The sequence below is a fragment of the Lycium barbarum genome, chromosome 9 (assembly GCF_019175385.1).
Source record: "Lycium barbarum isolate Lr01 chromosome 9, ASM1917538v2, whole genome shotgun sequence".
NCBI classification, from domain to species: domain Eukaryota; kingdom Viridiplantae; phylum Streptophyta; class Magnoliopsida; order Solanales; family Solanaceae; genus Lycium; species Lycium barbarum.
In genome coordinates this window covers 85,750,978-85,770,013 of record NC_083345.1, presented here as the reverse complement: position 1 = coordinate 85,770,013, position 19,036 = coordinate 85,750,978, and the positions used below count along the sequence as shown (strand labels likewise).

At 37.3% G+C, this 19,036-nt stretch overlaps 1 protein-coding gene across 1 annotated transcript; it reads left to right on the top strand.

The window, feature by feature from the left end:
* Positions 1-434: 434 nt before the first annotated feature.
* On the top strand, positions 435-6,286 carry LOC132609048 (GDP-Man:Man(3)GlcNAc(2)-PP-Dol alpha-1,2-mannosyltransferase-like). Its single transcript, XM_060322873.1, is given in 9 exon segments — positions 435-677; positions 1,299-1,675; positions 2,369-2,384; positions 2,387-2,654; positions 3,202-3,388; positions 4,948-5,013; positions 5,123-5,316; positions 5,629-5,738; positions 5,825-6,286. Coding segments are annotated over 8 exon segments (1,317 nt in total). The 5' UTR covers positions 435-677; positions 1,299-1,444; the 3' UTR covers positions 6,070-6,286.
* Positions 6,287-19,036: the final 12,750 nt, after the last annotated feature.

The window sequence follows — 19,036 nt, the reverse complement described above, 5'->3', positions numbered from 1 at the left end:
TAACCAAAATCATCATTTTCACACTTTGATTTCAAAACCCTAACTTTGGAACTAAGTGAAAGAAAAACTTTATCTGAGAATGAATAGAGAAGCAGCAGCAGCAGCAACGATGAGAGAGAGAAACGAGCAGCAGCAGCGACGAGGAAAAACAAATCGCTTGATTTTAAAGAGGAAAAACGAGATGAAGGAAGTGGCGTCGTGGGGGTGGTTTTGCCGCCGATAACTGGTTTTTTTTTTTTTTTTTTGAAATAATGAAGTGGGGGTTGGTTTTGTATAATGTGGGCTTTTGTGTATTTTGTAAAAGATTAATAAGTTTTAAAAATTATAATTCAATCCAATTTTAACTTAATCACATTTTTAAGACACCATTTCTAATTAGTGAACTTGGGAGTCACCTTTAGTTTATTTTTCCTATTTACTTAAAAGCATACTTAAATTCAGCTAACCAAACAAGCTTTGTTGCAAGAAGCTAGGCTCAACAAATATGTATCTTACCGTTCCCTTCTCCAAATAATTTCCCCCCCCCAATAAATTATCAAAAGGCAAAAATAATAAGAGAAGAAAAAAAGGTCCCCATTCCCGTAAATTGTATTTTGCTGCTATTTCTTCCTTTCAGTTTTGCTGTAATTGTAAATTGCAATTCACCGACGACAGTCACCGTATTCAGAATGAATTAGGTAAAATTTGTAAAATTCAGAATGAATTAGGTAAATTGCAATTCTTTTCCTTTTTATGGGTTTTTCCTATGATTGAATACCTGTAACTCTGGTGCAACTGAATTTTGATTTGCGAATTGTCATGTACAAACTTACAATGAATTAGGTAAAAATTGCTTCTTAGGTAATAAATATTTTATTTTCCTTTTGCTTTGCTACTTTTAGTGATAATGTTTTCAAGAGTAAAACTATTAAAAAGTTAAAGGAAAATCTCCAAATTAGAGTTCTCTGAGAATTTAGTTATTTGTCTTTGAGGAAAAAAAGAGAATATTTGAAATGACTAAAATAAAAAGAAAGAAATTGGAAAAAATTACTTTTAAGAAATCACTGTTAGCTTCTTAATTCCCTCGTCAAGAATTTGATCCAATTATCAAGTTTTCTTTGTTTTTTTTTTCTTCCAAAATTTTAGCAAGTTTTAAATTTTAAAGTTTATTATGGATTTGTTTTTCACCCGTTTAGCTGCAAAATGTTGATCCTTTCTATCTTTATTTATTTATTTATTTATTTATTTATTTATTTATTTATTTTATTTTGCAGCTTAGGGGTCCCTATTGTTGATGTTTTGATATAATTCTATTTCAGAAGGTCAATTTCAGGGATCTTAGATTTCGTTTTAGAGGATAAAAAGGCGAAAAGAATCAGTAACTCCAGCAACCTATAGTGTAATTGCAATATGACAAATTGGCTTGTGCTCAGCGGTAATTGCTCAAGCAGTAAGATTAGTCTTAATGGTAATCAATGGGTGGAGAAACAGAAAGAAGGCTGTTGGGGTCTTCCACCCATACACCAACGACGGAGGTGGTGGAGAACGAGTCTTGTGGTGCGCCGTGAAAGCAATCCAAGATGAAAACCCAAATCTAGATTGTGTCATATATACAGGAGATCATGATGCTTCTCCTGACAGCCTTACTGGTCGTGCCCTTGATCGATTTGGAGTCAAATTAATCCACCCTCCTAAGGTACCCCTTAACTTCCGGTGTGTTTTTCTTTGCTTACATACTATTAATTCCTTCTCATTTTGTAGGATAATTTTTTGATTAGATATGATTTTGAAATGTTCATTTGACTTACATATGTTAATTTGCGTTTTCTCTATGTTGGCTTTTTCGAGAATTTAGCCTTGATAACACATTGTAATATCTATTTTGATTTGTACTTAAAATTTATTTATGTTAGTTTGTACTTTGAGATATCTGTATTGTTTGTTCCTTCTTCTCCTTTTACCCGTATTGCTGCATTTTGTGTTCCTGTTCTTGATGCTTCATTACTGGCATATGTTTGATGATGCTAATCACAATCTCAGAAGGTTAAAAACAGCTTAAAACCAATATGGAGAACTATTCCCAAGTGCATAATGTGGAACTTATAGCTGGAAAGTAACAAGGCATACTTTGATTGGAAGAAGTTACAGATTTCTAGAGTACAAAACAAATTTATTAAAAATCTGTACTTTTGGTGTAATAGCAGCACTATATATAGGATGGAGAAGTATTTGGATTTAAGAGTTTGCTGCTAGGCCCTGTACTTTTTCCTGTACCAACTTGGTACTTTCTTAATAAAATCTTTACTTATCCAAAAAAAAAAAAAAATGATGGTAATCACAATCACATATATACCCTGTATATATTATTGATATCTTGTAGTTACATCAGGTGGTCCATCTGCATAGGAGAAATGGGTCGAAGAAACCACTTACCCTCGTTTCACAGTGATTGGTCAAAGCTTTGGATCGATTTACCTTGCTTGGGAAGCTTTGTGCAAATATACACCTTTATATTACTTTGATACCAGTGGATATGCTTTTACTTATCCAGTTGCCCGTGTATTTGGATGCAAAGTTTTTCGCTATACTCATTATCCAACTATCAGTTTAGACATGCTGTCTCGTGTTCGTGGGCGCAGCTCAATGTACAACAATGATTCCTTGATTGCCAAAAGGTAAGTTCAACCACCTTATATCATCATATGCTATCTATAGGATTTCCTGATAAGATGTCATTTGGATGGAAATTTTTGGTGGTATCACGTGGAACTAAGCACCTAAAGGTTTAGCTAACTTGTTGAAGACAATAAGAATGTTTATTCAAACAGAAAGGAAAAGACCCTAATTAGTTTGGCGAGCCTTTGTTATTGTCTGTCAACTAAGTGAGGCCTAGGCCCCCTACGAGAAATTGTTGATCTGCCTGTATATTTTATCTTCCCCTTCTAGTATTAACAATTTTGTCAGTTAGACTTGTCACATGTATGTATATCTTGTTATCAAATCAATGTGTTCATACACTAACTGACAGTCGTAAGACGATATGTTGCATATCATGGAAAGATGTTACTCCCTTCTCCATGAACGTGTACATCTAGATGCATTAGTGGGTCTTGTGAAATTATATATTCAAGGGACTGAATTTGATAAGATTTTAAATTCTTTGCTTTTCCTCCGCTTGTATTGTATCTGTGCATGAAGCTCATGAAACTGCTTTTCTTGCAGTGCGCCACTATCCCGGTTCAAGGTCATTTATTATACATTGTTTAGCTGGCTATATAGCATCGTTGGTTCCTGTGCACACCTTGCAATGGTTAATTCTTCATGGACTCAATCTCATATCGGGAAGCTGTGGGGAATAAGAGCTCGAATTAGGCGTGTGTATCCTCCTTGTGATACTTCTAGGCTCCAGGTCTGTATTTTTTTACTCGTTTGGTGTTAATATAACCCTTCTTCCTCCTCCTGATGCCCAAAGTCAATGCTCTGCCCCTTTTCTGTAGGTTTGTTTAATTTAATAAGTTGAAGTTAATATTTTTACTATTAGCCTTTTCAATATTTTTTAAACTATAAGTACTGTCCTGGTGATGGATGGATTGACATGACAAATTCAAGGTGAGGTGCCATGGTGTATGCTTTTTGCGGACGACATAGTCCTGATCGACGAGACTCGTAGCGGAGTTAACGCTAAGCTGGAGGGTTGGAGACATCCTCTGGAGTCTAAAGGGTTTAAGCTGAGTAGGACCAAGGCAGAGTACTTGGAGTGTAAGTTCAGTGAAGCACCTCAAGAGGCTGGCTTGGAAGTGAGGCTTGGTACCCAGGTCATCCAGAAGAAAAGTAGTTTCAAGTACCTTGGGTCTATTGTGCAAGACAGCGGGGAGATTGACGATGATGTCACACATCGGATTGGGGCAGGGTGGATGAAATGGAGGCTTGCTTCCGGAGTGCTATGTGATAAGAAGGTGCCACCAAAACTTAAGGGCAAGTTCTACAAAGTGGTGGTTAGACCGACTATGTTGTATGGGGCGGAGTGTTGGCCAGTTAAGATCTCTCACGTACAAAAGATGAAAGTTGCTGAGATGAGAATGTTGAGATGGATGTGTGGCCACACCAGGAGTGACAGGATTAGGAATGAGCATATTCGGGATAAGGTGGGGGTGGCCTCGGTGGAAGACAAGATGCGAGAAGCGAGATTGAGATGGTTTGGGCATGTGAAGAGGAGAGACACAGATGCCCCAGTGCGGAGGTGTGAGAGGTTGGCCATGGATGGTTTCAGACGAGGTAGGGGTAGGCCGAAGAAGTATTGGGGAGAAGTAATTAGACACGACATGGCGCAATTACAGCTTACCGAGGACATGACCTTAGATAGGAGGGTTTGGAGGACCCAAATTAGGGTAGAAGGCTAGTAGATAGTCTCGTTTTCCGTTCTTATTAGTAGTTGCATTAGCGCAATATAATTTCTTGTGTTCGGATTTCTGCTATTATCTGTTATTTTCTGTGCTTTGATTATCCTGTGTTATCTGTGTCGCTTGCATTATTTCATTTCGTATCGCTTTGAATCTCTTAACCTTATCTGACTTCTTTTTATGCTTTTATTGAGCCGAGAGTCTTTCGGAAACAGCCGTCCTACCTTGGTAGGAGTAAGGCCTGCGTACACTCTACCCTCCCCAGACCCCACGATGTGGGATTTCACTGGGTTGTTGTTGTTGTTGTTGTTGTTATAAGTACTGTCCTGCGTTTTGGAATTTATTAAGTATATGATAGCAGTAGGATGAGCGTGATTTCTGGACAAATTTCTCCTTTCAATCCTATTGAACTTTCATGGTCTTGCTTTGGTGAAAATTTAGGGAAATGATATTACTGTATTCCATCTTTGAAGGTCTTATTAATTTTTGTGTTAGTGTGTTGAGTCTGATTGGATTATAAGCAGTTGCATGGCTATATAAGCTACAAAAATGATGTTGCTCCTGACAGGCGCTTCCACAAAAGTCAATGAAGCCTCCAAAGATAGTATCTGTGGCTCAGTTCCGTCCAGAGAAGGTGGGCATTTTTATGTGGTCCTTGTGGAATCAAGGTACCCATAGTTATCCAGGCGTTTCAAGGTATATTGCAATTGTGATGTCCTGCAAAACTTGTTTTTCTGCGTTAGGCACACCCACTCCAACTTGAGGCGTTTGTAGTTGCCCTCAAAAAGTTAGACCAAGATCTGCCAAGGCCGAAAATCCAACTAGTGGGTAGTTGTAGGAATGAAGCGGATGAGACAAGGTTGCAAAATTTGAAGGATCTAGCCATTAAACTGGATGTGGATGATCATGTTGAGTTCCATAAGAATGTCTTGTACAGGTTAGTGGTGCCACTCCATTTTGGTACTCTGAAATTCTTGAACTCCAACGCATGATTTTACTCATTGTCTGGACCAGACCTTTTCTTTTATTGCTTGAAGCTATTTGTAAAGGTAAGAGTTTCATTTGGGACGGACTTTTTTGCATTGGTTACCTCACCACTACCCCCCTCCCAAAAAAAAAAAAAAAAAAAAAAAGAAGAAAGAAATGTGAAAGGTTTAGTAGATAATCCATTTCCATCACTTCAATGCATGACTGACATGATTTTTTGAGTAAAAGCTTCATTCTCATTTTTAACATATGGTTGGTGTAGTGATTTGGTCAGACTTCTGGGTGGTGTTGTAGCTGGAATCCATTCCATGACAGATGAGCACTTCGGCATAAGTGTGGTGGAATACATGGCTGTTGGCGCTATACCAATTGGTTAGTCATGTTGTGTGGTTTCTCTCTTGCTCTGTATTTGATTCACTGAACTCATTCATTAACTTCAAATTTGTTGGTTTCATCAGCACATAATTCAGCTGGGCCAAGGATGGATATTGTGTTACCAGAAGATGGAAAGAAAACTGGATTTCTTGCCCAGAGTGTAGAGGAATATGCTGACGCCATCATTGAAGTCATTAAGATGACAGAGAATGAGAGGCTGGAGATGGCTGCTGCTGCTAGGAAACGAGCCTCCATGTTTTCAGAGCAAAGGTTTTTTGAAGATTTTAAGGCTGCTGTACGACCAATCTTTTATGATGGTACCAAATGATTACAAAATCTTTATTTCCATAAATACAAGAGATCAATTTTGTTTCACCATAGTTAGACTTTGTCTTATCTTTTTTTTTTTTTTTGTTAGTTTTCTTTGTATTTTAATTTTATAAATTTTCGTTTTGATTGTACTTGTGCTCTTCGGCTTCAACCTTAAAGTTACTGATTGAAGGAAAAAGAGTTTGCCTCCAGTTTGGTGGTTAGAATTGAAGAAATGGTCCTCCTTTCTTTAGTTTTACTTGAAGTAGATAGTCATATATACAGGCATGGCAGGGTGTTACAGATGAAGGGAACGGTAAACTTGGGTCTAATATCTGTCTGGTGAAAAGAACCAATTCTTTTTAATTCATGTTGAAATTGCGTTAAGCATATTAGAGAATTCTGTTTCCTTTTTGCTTATTGTTTGGCAGGTAGGGAGGAGGGAGGATTTATTAAACAAAAAACGGTAAGTTTCGCAAGGGAATTGCTCTAACATGCTTCTTTTCCCTTTTCTTTTGACAGTTTCTTTTACAATGACAGGACAGTACAAAAGATGGTCATTCCACCCAAAAATGGATTACTAGCTTTTCAGTAAAAAATATTATTTTTAAATAATTCGAATGAATTTCTAAAATAAACTTTGAAATTAGATGTGTTTGACATGAAAAAGTTTATCATAGTCAATAAATTTGCATCCAACACTTCCAAAGTCAACTTTCTTTTATGTAATATTTTAAGTTTGATTTCTTAATTTGCATAGTCGTCAAAAAAAATTCTAATTTCCATATATCCTTATAAAAATTCTTGAATTTTCATATATAATTTTAGAAATGATTGTTTCTCTTAGCATGTTTGGTAGTTGTTTTTGTCTTCATGAGAAAGGATAGGATCATAGTAAGAAAGGATAGGATCATAGTAATTCAGATTCCCTTAAGAAACATATACTGGAGGATGATATCGTGGCCCCCATGTGCACGTTCATTTTGCAAGTGAAGAAGCAGTCCCAAGTGACTGTTCCTCAGCAACTGTTAACTTCTCCATCAAGCACTTTCCATGGTTGGGTCTTCAACTCCTCACTTGAGGCGACCAAAATACGGGAGGAGTCCATAGCTGTTTACTTCAAGTCCTTGCAGGGCTTTCAGCAATTGTATATTTCTTTCTCTCTTCCTCTCATTTCTTGTATAGCCCATTCTTTGTTTACGCTCTTTTAATATTCCGTTGTTGATATAATTCTAGACATGGTAAAATTTCTGACATGCTGCTACAAAAGGCAGATAGCTCAATTTTTCCTACTTGAATCATTGTCAACTGAATTTTGAGTATGTGTGTCCGAAGTATTCCATGTGTTTGGGTCGTGCCGAAGTGCTAATTCTATGATGTCTATCTACAATAGCAAGCCAAAGAATGAAGCCATCCATGAAATACATTTTACAAAACGAAGCACTATAGTCCAAGCTTGAGGCCTCTGCTTTATGTCATTATGGATGGTAAACGAACCATTAGAAGCTCCACCAAAATTGTGCATTGCTCTGATTCTAGTTGGTCAATACTATCCGTCTTCCCTAGTCAAATCAGCTGTTTTAGAGACAGATATGGCTATCACAGCAATTAGGAGAGCAAACCAAGTGCAATGGTCCTAAAGAATGCCAAGAACTATAAAATAAAGAAACGTCACAATCATGTCCAATATGATATTGAATTGGAAGTCTAAATTACAATGTTTAATGCCACGAGCAACCTGAGGAATTGAGACTACCAAAATTTTTTTTACTTCTAAGTTAAAACCGTGTGCACTCATTAAATGCTCTAACACCTTGAATGTAATTATACCATGTAATTACCATACCCATCCTTGAGAATTGGAGTGTGATCGCATTCATTCAATTACATTCAATCAACACCTGAACAACTAATTACTTGACCAAACAAAGGGACCAAATAGTCTAATTATTTGTAGTTACTGTTACATCCATTATTTTTGGATCAGGAAATTGAACCGTCCAACATGAGCCTAACATGAGCGATTTTGCCGAGGCCGTAGGATTTGTTCACATTCAAGCATGAAAATCAAGAACTCGGTGTATACAAGGAATGAAGTCTCAAAATGATTTAAGACGAAAAAGTGGGACGACAATGATGATAAATAATATTTTATATGTGGCAAAAGAGGATACAGACTAGTACCATATTACATGATCATGACAATGCGTATATGAGATGTGTTGAAAATATTATTATTTAAGTGCTTTGATATCAAGAAATTAATTATGTGTGTAATAATGAAAAATTTTAGTACAAAACAACAAAATAAATAACATCTATGGATAAGTGATGAGGGGAAAAACTTCATCCATGTGGCAAAGGGACAACACATGAACGTGACAATTTATGGGATGAGTTGGTGGCAGATTTGCTTTGGGTAAGGATGTAATATAAATCTATATATTGAATAGTGTGGGTCCCAAGAGAAAGGGTATATTTAATGCCACTCTTTAAATGATAATTACCTTGAGACATGTTTGTATGTATATGCATCAGATTCACATGTTTTTTAGAGAACTCCTAAAGGAAAGTTTGACTAAATTATTGATCTCATTCATCACTATTAGTCGGTAAAATTTCATAAGAAAGAACTAGCAGCAAGGAAGTCAATTTTACAACCCTCATATGTATACGTTAAGTCATGGGATCTACATCATAAGCTCCGCAAGTTAAATCTTCTTTGTTAGCCTCTTCCATTAGTTCATCTTCAACCTCAAGACCTTCAAGCAAATCGGGGATTTCTTCTAAGTGAAGTAAGGTAGAAGACGAGGACCTCTTGTCAAATAAGATCTAGGGAAGCCCGAGACTTAGGTTTGGATTAGCTTAAGAAGCGGACAAGGTATGTTAAGGCTATCCCTTCTTTCTTTTTGGCATGAATTACATAAAACGAGCGAACGATGAATATACATGACTCCAATGAATTCTAGTTCTCAGCGGTACTTGACATGACAGTTGTCTTTGATTCTCAAGTGTTGGTGCATTATAATTATTCTATTGAGTCTCAGATGATGATTCATTTTGTACATGATTGTTCCTAATATTCTACTCGTGAATAGTTTTATTGCATCATTTCACCGAGTCCCTCACTAGAGGGCTGGGTACGGTATATATATCATTATTTCGCCGAGTCCCTTACTAAAGGGCCGGGTACGGCATATATATGATTATTTCACCGAGTCCCTCACTAGAGGGTCGGGTACGGTATATATATGATTATTTCACCGAGTCCCTTACTAAAGGGCCGGGTACGGTATATATTTACATTTTACCGAGTCCCTTGCTAAAGGATCGGGTACGGTATATATTTACATTTCACCGAGTCCCTTACTAAAGGGTCGGGTACGGTATATAGTTACATTTCTAGTCATTGCCTTCGGGGCTACTTACATTGTTATTCTCTGCCTTCGAGGCTATCCATATCACAGGTTGTTTCTTGTACTTTCATTATGATTTATGATTCATTCCTTATGGTTACTGCTGCCTTACATACTCGGTACATTGTTCGTACTGACGTCCCTTTGCCTGGGTGCGCTGTGTTCATGCCACACAGTCCTAGATTGTTTTGCAGGTAAAAGTACTCAGCTAGGATGGTTGGCTATCAGCTGGGATTGGCAAAATCCATTTTCTTTCTGGAGCAGTGTCGAGTCATTATGGTTATCATATGTGTGTATGGGTATGTCGGGGCCCTGTCCCGACTCATATGATTCAGGTGTTTACTCTTATAGATTTTGCAGACAGTGTCCTGTGGTTAGTATGTTGAGATGTCATGTGTTGAGTAAAGCGACCATGTAGGCCGATATGTCAGTTTGACTTACTCGATTTTTGATTAGTTGAGTATCGTTCGCAAATTTCTATGGTTTGACTGAAAGTACTTTATTATATTTCTAAAAAAATTTATATGTCCAATTCATTATGTGAATGCCAGAGGGTTCGTTCAGCTCTAAGTAAGGGTTGGGTGCCCTTCATGCCCTGATGGGATTGGGGTGTGACAAAGTGGTATCAGAGTGGTCCGTCCTAGGGTTGTCTACAAAGTCGTGTCTATTAGAGTCTTGTTTATGGTGTGTTGCGCGCCACATTTATAAACAGGAGTCTACAGGGCATTTAGGATGGTTACTCTTCTTTCATATCTAAGATCGTGCGATAGAGCCAAGCTATAGGAAATGAGATTCCATATACTAACCCTTGATTTCAGCAGAAGAACGGTATCGACAGAAGAAAGTGATTGATGATATTGAAAGTTACAGAGGTAATTCACTTCGTTGAGGCTATGTTATCAGAATATGTATTTATATGATAATGGATTGGTTGTCATAGAGGTAAGTCAAGTGCAACAGAGCAATTGACTAAATGTATCTCTTGATGATAAGTTCAGTTATAAGTTTGTGAACTAAACAAATTGAATGAATCAGTACAAAGGTAAGCAACGATACGAAAGATGTATGTCGGGTAAGGTAAGAATATTGAGGTATGATTGAAATGTAAAGCTGAATAATGAAAGGGAAAGTAAATAGGAAGGTATAACAGGGCAGATTGCTAAAGGATCAGGTACATCTTGAGGTGTGATATATGAGGTAAGTTTCGACATCTTTGTACTTTTACTTAAAATTGAGAGCCCTGTGTGCCTGAGATATGTCGTATATATATATATTAGCCCTGTGAGGCATTGTTGGTATTTGTTGCATGCAGGTTTTGGATAGTAAGAAATATAGAGGAAACTCTGCTGAAATTTTCCTAGAATTTAAAGGAGATGTTGTGTAAAAAGTAATGGCAGGACGGGATTAAGTTAGGAGTATCGTTGACAACTACAAGAGATGAGTTAAATGTTGTTCAATTGATAGTAACAGTAAAAGATCGACATTGATATGGTAAAGAGAAATATTAGAGTAAATTAGGGAGACTGGTAGTACAAAAACATGACATAGAAGAGAAAGGGTAACTCCAATAGAGTGCGATATTGAAGTATTGATTGGATGGATAAGCACAAGTGAAATATGACAAGTCTATTAGCACATAAAGTAACAGCATGACTGAGACAGGGGTACAAAATATGAAGGGTTATAACGAATGTGAATACATTGGTAAGACAACTTATCTGGTAAGTGTAATAGGGCTGATCAGAAAGAATAACAGGTTAAGTATCCTTACTTCACGAGGTTTATTCTATTTTTTAAGTAGGCTTGTGAATGAGATCAAGAGGTGGCACTCTATAGAGTTGATTATGATCAGGATATAATGAGAACGTAGCAAGTAAAGTATAGCGAGGAAACGACTAAAGATGTGACATGTTCTATATGAATAAAGAGTGAATGCAAGTGTGAAACCAATAAGCGAGCAATGAGGTAGTAGATAAGCAAGGTTATAAGACCTTGTTAGGGGAAAGTCCAGCATAGAGGTTTCACAATGACAGAAATGATAGCAAGCAAAAGGAAAAAGGAAGTCAACTTGAAAAAGAAATCAGAGAAAAGTGATATGGCAAAGTAATAACAGTTTGTGATTTGTATAATCAAGATCACAGTGATATCTTTGGCTAGATGTAAGAGACCAAGACTACGGAAAAATGGATAACAAAATTGAAAAATTGTTAGGAAAAGGATTAGCATAATACGGATAATAGGGGATGATCAGAACGAACAGAATAACTTTTGGAAGCGAAGAATGGATTGTATAGAAGTAATATATTCTAAAGGACAAAGTGGTATTGAGTTAAGAATATGCTTCCTTGTGCGAGGGATAAAAGATTGATTATAAAACCGGAGGTAATAAGATAATTTTAGGAGTAAAGAATATAAAGGAATGAGTATGGGTGTAGAAAGAAAAGGAAATATGTGAAGTACGCGCGCTTGAGAAGTAGTCGTATTATGAGAAAAGGAAGATGCATCTCCTATGAATATCCTATACCAAGATCGAACGAGTAAAGTATATAAAGGAATAAGTTGGAAACAAAAATGTGGCCATGAGGTATGAGTTTACCGTATGACGATAAAGCGATAAAGCAAGGGTATCATCAACGACAAATACGATATGATTATGATTGGTTTTGAAATCAATGTTGAGTGCAACACAAGAGTAAAAGAGTATGAGGCATAAGGGGTATTAGTTGCGTATAATACTTAGATCCTTGAAAACAAAGATGGTGGATTTAAGGGAAAATGCATTTACGGTCACTATAAGTTGATTACGGGAAAGAGAAGAATAACTTGAGATGGGAAGAAAAGGGAAAGATGACGCTACAAGTGAACTCTGAATATCGAAGAATAGGATAAGTGACATTACATGGATGATACGAATAGCTACACATACTACTATTTCGTGTATCCCTATGGGACAGAAGTTGTTAACTGGAGCAGATTTAGACATAGACTCATAACTAACGGTTGAGCTAAGTAAAATACATCTTTGTTTGGATTGCTATGTTAGTTGTATTACTTGATTACAAAACTGCAAGATGAGTATGTTAAGACTTCACACATGAATTACCGCAGCTATAAATTATGGGAAATGGCATGAATATGATGCAGTATAATAAAGGAATTAAGGAAAGGGATACATGAATTCAAGATTGGAAGTGAGGAAACGGATTTTAGAATGGTATAAGTAAGACCCTTAAAGGGGGGAAGCGAGTAAGGAAAATACAAGTTAGAGATTGAAACGATGAATCCTAAGATGTGACAGATATAGACTCTACAACAAAAAGTGAGAGCTATGCAGAAATAAATCTAATAGCTAGTAAATAAATGAACAAGGATCGAGCGGGTATCTGAGACTGCACTGAAAATCATTCGTGAAGACCTTGAACAACATGACATTGAGAGCAAATAACTCGAGGAATATTGTAAAGGATAGCGATGCTATACTGGGATAGAGGCAAAGGAATTGACAGTAGAGTCGTTTGTTAATGATATTGTGATTTATAAGTGACAAATAAGAAGGGACATAAAGTTTTCTATAGTAGAATATAAGATGTGATAATCAGGGGACAAATAAAGGAAATAAAATAGTATGATGAGATAAGTTACAACAAATAGACAAAAGAGTTTTGGTATGTATGAGATACATAAAATAGAACGAACCAAAAGAAGGGAAGTTTACGAATAAGATTAGATGTTCATACACGAATCACACAAGAACGGTTATGTAACCCGCAAGTATTTACATGTCGAGAATGAAACCAATTGGGTACTTAAAAAGAGGAATAAGAGGTAAGCAAGAATAGTGTGTTTGTGATACTCCTAGTCAGTTGAGGGAAAATATATGGTAAATTGAGTCGAAATGTTGAGTTGGAATTATCATTAAGGACAGATAAGACAATTACTCTGAATATGAGATAACTATATGTTATATGTTTCCTACAATAGCCTTGGGGTGTGTTTGATTACTTACGAATTTGATAATCATTGAATAAAGGGGGTTTTACCAGAAGAATATTACGCCTTGTAACTTTCATTTTTTGTATCATCGTGGTTATAGCGAATTTCCAGCAATTTACTAGAGGATTATGAAATTCTCGAAAATTATGAAGCCTTTAATGAGTCGATGAGGGACACCTACGACAGGACATCTCGGATTGAATTTATCGAGACTCTGCAGATGTGAATCAATACCATTATCATGGTCATATGGCAGAAAGGAAGTGGGGGACATTTGCAAGCCACGTGATACTTAATACCATCATTGAGCAAGAAAAAGGATCGATGAGTCCGAGTATCAAGGAGGATCACATTAGGAAGGTGACTCACTTATATCTCTTGAAAGGATATCCCTGAGAAATCAAGGGAGTATTGCAACCGAGAGTCATTACTAAGAAGGAAACTCGTTTTCAACTATTCAAAAGGAATGTTATAGATAGTGCATGTCAGAGGATTAAAATAATGACTCCAAGAAGGATGTACACTGCGAACTATGCGACTTAAATAAAGAATGAAAGTAGACCTTTAAGAATTAGCAGAGAGAACAAGAGGAACCAATATGTGATGGTAAACCTACCCAAGGGAAAGACAACTCCTATTCTACAGTGTTACTGGAAAGATGACTCCAAAACAAGAAAAACTCGATTTATGCTTCAAGCATAGGTTACCCTGGATATAGTAAGTTGTAGTCAATTACGGAGATAGCTAAATTATGACCACTTTCTTTGGAAATTCAACAATAACTGATGTCAGGTGAAGAATGGTATTAAGTTAAGCAAGGAGAGGCACAGTATGATTGAAGAGTGATTGATTCGTCATAAGATCACCATAACCAGTGTACTTATACAGGACTAGTTTAACATTCGAGGACGAATGTTCTAAAAGGGGGAAGGATGTTACATCCCGTATTTTTGGACCAGGAAATTGAATCGTCCAACATGAGCGATTTTACCAAGGTCGTAGGATTTGGTCACATTCAAGCATGAAATCAAGAACTCGGTGTATACAAGGAATGAAGTCCCAAATGATTTAAGACAAAAAAGTGGGACGACAATGATTGCAAATAATATTTTATATGTGGCAAAAGAGGATACGGACTAGTACCATATTACATGATCATGATAATGAATATATGAGATGTGTTGAAAATATTATTATTTAAGTGCTTTGATATCAAGAAATTAATTATGTGTGTAATCATGAAAAATTTTAGTACAAGACAACAAAATAAATAACATCTATGGATAAGTGATGAGTGGAAAAACCTCATCCATGTGGCAAAGGGACAACACATGAACGTGACAATTTATGGGATGAGTTGGTGGCAGATTTGCTTTGGGTAAGGATGTAATATAAATCTATATATTGAATAGTGTGGGTCCCCAGAGAAAGGGTATATTTAATGCCACTCTTTAAATGATAATTACCTTGAGACATGTTTTTATGTATATGCATCAGATTCTCATGTTTTTTAGAGAACTCCTAAAGGAAAGTTGGCCTAAATTATTGATCTCATTCATCACTATTAGTCGGTAAAATTTCATAAGAAAGAATTATCAGCAAGGAAGTCAATTTTACAACCCTCATATGTATACGTTAAGTCATGGGATCTACATCATAATCTCCGCAAGTTAAATCTTCTTTGGACAGCCTCTTCCATTAGTTCATCTTCAACCTCAAGACCTGCAAGCAAATCGGGGATTTCTTCTAAGTGAAGTAAGGTAGAAGACGAGGACCTCTTGTCAAATAAGATCTGGGGAAGCCCGAGACTTAGGTTTGGATTAGCTTAAGAAGCGGACAAGGTATGTTAAGGCTATCCCTTCTTTCTTTTTGGCATGAATTACATAAAACGAGCGAACGATGAATATACATGACTCCAATGAATTCTAGTTCTCAACGGTACTTGACATGACATTTGTCTTGGATTCTCAAGTGTTGGTTCATTATAATTATTCTATTGAGTCTCAGATGATGATTCATTTTGTACATGATTGTTCCTAATATTCTACTCGTGAACAATTTTATTGCATCATTTCACCGAGTCCCTCACTAGAGGGACGGGTACAGTATATATATCATTATTTCGCCGAGTCCTTTACTAAAGGGCCGGGTACGGTATATATATGATTATTTCACCGAGTCCCTCACTGGAGGGCCGTGTACGGTATATATATGATTATTTCACCGAGTCTCTTACTAAAGGGCCGGGTACGGTATATATTTACATTTCATCGAGTCCCTTACTAAAGGGCCGGGTACGGTATATATTTACATTTCACCGAGTCCTTTACTAAAGTGCCGGGTACGGTATATATTTACATTTCACCGAGTCCCTTACTAAAGGGTCGGGTACGGTATATATTTACATTTCTAGTCATTTCCTTCGGGGCTACTTACATTGTTATTCTCTGCCTTCGAGGCTATCCATATCACAAGTTGTTTTTCGTACTTTCATTATGATTTATGATTCATTCCTTATGGTTACTGCTGCTTTACATACTCGGTACATTGTTCATACTGTCGTCCCTTTGCCTGGGGGCGCTGTGCTCATGCCACGCAGTCCCAGATTGTTTTGCAGGTAAAAGTACTCAGCTAGGATGGTTGGCTATCAGCTGGGATTGGCAAACTCCATTTTCTTCCTGGAGTAGTGCCGAGTCATTATGGTTATCATATGTGTGTATGGGTATGTCGGGGCCCTGTCCCGACTCATATGATTCAGGTGTTTACTCTTAGAGACTTTGCAGACAGTGTCCTGTGGTTAGTATGTTGAGATGTCATGTGTTGAGTAAAGCGACCATGTAGGCCGATATGTCAGTTTGACTTACTCGGTTTTTGATTAGTTGAGTATCGTTCGCAAATTTCTATGGTTTGACTTAAAGTACTTTATTATATTTCCAAAAAAAATTTATATGTCCAGTTCATTATGTGAATGCCAGAGGGTTCGCTCAGCTCTAAGTAAGGGTTGGGTGCCCATCATACCCTGATGGGATTGGGGTGTGACAGTTACGCTCCAATCCATTTCATAGTTGGCTTCACAAAGATAAGAATCCTTTTTAGAAGATATTCCTAATATGTTGATGAATAGCTGTATTGTTGGGGAGTTGGATGTTAGATATTCCCAGGCTACCCTCTTCCGAAGGTATGCCTATATCCTTCTAATTTACTTTTCCCCTATAGCTTTTTAGATCAACTCCTTCCCATGGAGAGGCTTGCAATAGTTGTGAGATAGCTCTGGTCACCTGCTTAGGCAATATAAAGAGACTAAACAAATATTTGTGAATGCCAAACAAAACAAACTTATCAACACTCAAGGGGGTGGTCTAGTGGTCAATGACGTGGGTGCAAACCTTGGTGACTAGGATTCAAATTCCAGCAGGAAATAGAAATTGTTAGGTTGCGTAAAAATAAAAAGAAAAAGAAAAATGACCAAAAATTTCTCCTCCACTCGACCCATACTTTGGCTCAGCCAAGTAATTCTATATGTTCGTGCTCTAATATCTATTATCGCGTAGATCAATTTCTTTGACCATCACGATCTCATGAGTCTTCTCCATGATCGCACAAAGCCATCACTGTGCAGAATGTATGCCTTTTGTTCATTTTTGCTCCTTTTGACTTGTTTTTCTTACGAATCTCTTCTCAAACACATGTAACATGCAAAATGCAATAAACCATAATAAATGCACTATTTTTCTAGATAATCACTACAAAGGTCTAAGTTTAAAAAGTATAAAATACCAACTTATCACAATGTCAACTTCATTGGACCTAGGTTTCCCTTGATTTTAATGGTAATTCTGCATATTATCTGTTGTGCTGCTTCTTTACACAATAGCATTCTGACAAGTACTGATCAAAGATTTCATGAGCAGTTTCAATCTGTTAGTAACAATCTTGAAAATCAGTGCGTAAATGACGTTCGTTCGAGGTACAGGCTGGAAGTGCTACTTTGTAATGTCTACACCTTACAACAACAACAACATAACCAGTGAAATCCCACACAGTATAAAAAGCCATGGCAAAAATACTATAGAAAGCATGATAAAGCTAACTGGAAAAAAAAAGAGCTGTAACTACCACAAAATAATACGATAATCGAAGTACAAGAAGCACTAATAGTAATAGAAATCGAAAGACAAGGAACTACAATAATAATATTATGACTAACTAGTATGAAGGATAAATAGGACAACAATCAACCACTTACTAACCTTCTACCCTAATTCGTGTACTCCATAACCTTATATCTAAGGTCATGTCCTTTGTAAGCCAGACCTGCTCCATGTCCTGTCTAATCACCTCTCCTCATACTTCTTCGGCGTACCTCTCTGCCTTTTTTGAAACTGTTCATATCTAACCTTTCACACCTCCACACTGGGGCATCCGTGCATCTCCTCTGCGCATGCCGGAATCATTTCAACCTCGCTTCCCCTATCTTATCCTCCACCAAAGCCACTCCCACCTTGTCTTGGATATCTTTATTTCTTCTGATCCTATATCTCCTAGTATGCCCACACATCTATCGTAACATCCTCATTTCCGCAACTTTCATCTTCTGAATGTGAGAGTTCTTGAATGGCCAACACTTCACCCCATACAACATAGTTGGTCTAACCATCATTATGTAGAACTTGTCTTTAAATTTTGGTGGCACCTTCTTAAGATTCCGGATGCGAGCCTCCATTTCATCCACTCTGCCCTAATACGATGTGTGACATCCACGTCAATATCTCCATTTTCTTGGAGAATAGACCCAAGATACTTGAAACTTCCTTTCTTTTGAATGACCTGAGTACCAAGCCTCAGTTCCCCGCCAGCCTCATGTGTTACGTTACTGACCTTGCACTCCAAGTATTATGTCTTGGTCCTACAAACCTGAACCCTTTACACTCTAGGATCTATCTCCAAACCTCCAGCTTAGCGTTGACTCCGCTGCAGGTCTCGTCAATCAGAATGATGTCATCCGCGAATAACATACACTATGACACCTTACCTTGAATTTGCCGCGTCAGTTCATCCATCACCAAGGCAAATAAAAATAGGCTAAGAGTTGATCCCTGGTGCAACCCCATCACCACTGGGAAGTGTTCCGAGCCTCCTCCCACTGCCCTAACTCTGGTCTTGGCTCCATCATACATGTCCTTCATCGCCTTAATGTACGCCACATGTACACCTCTAGCCTCCAAGCATCTCCATAGAACCTCCCTTGGGACTTTGTCGTATGCCTTCTCTAGGTCGATGAATATCATATGCAGGAGTTTGTCTACACCTTAGGAACTGAATAATAGTACTCCCTCTGTTTCAATTCATTTGTTTGGTTTTGACTTGACGCGGAGTTTAAGAAAGTAAAAAGGACTTTTGAATCTTGTGGTCTTAAACTAAAGATATGTTGAATGTACCAAAATTCTCTTTAATCTTGTGGTTTTAAAAATGCCATATGGAAAGTTAGAATTAAAGAGTTGCCAAGAAAGGGAAGAGGCATTCTTTTTAAACGGACTAAAAGGGAAAGTAAGACAAACAAATTACACAGAAGGAGTA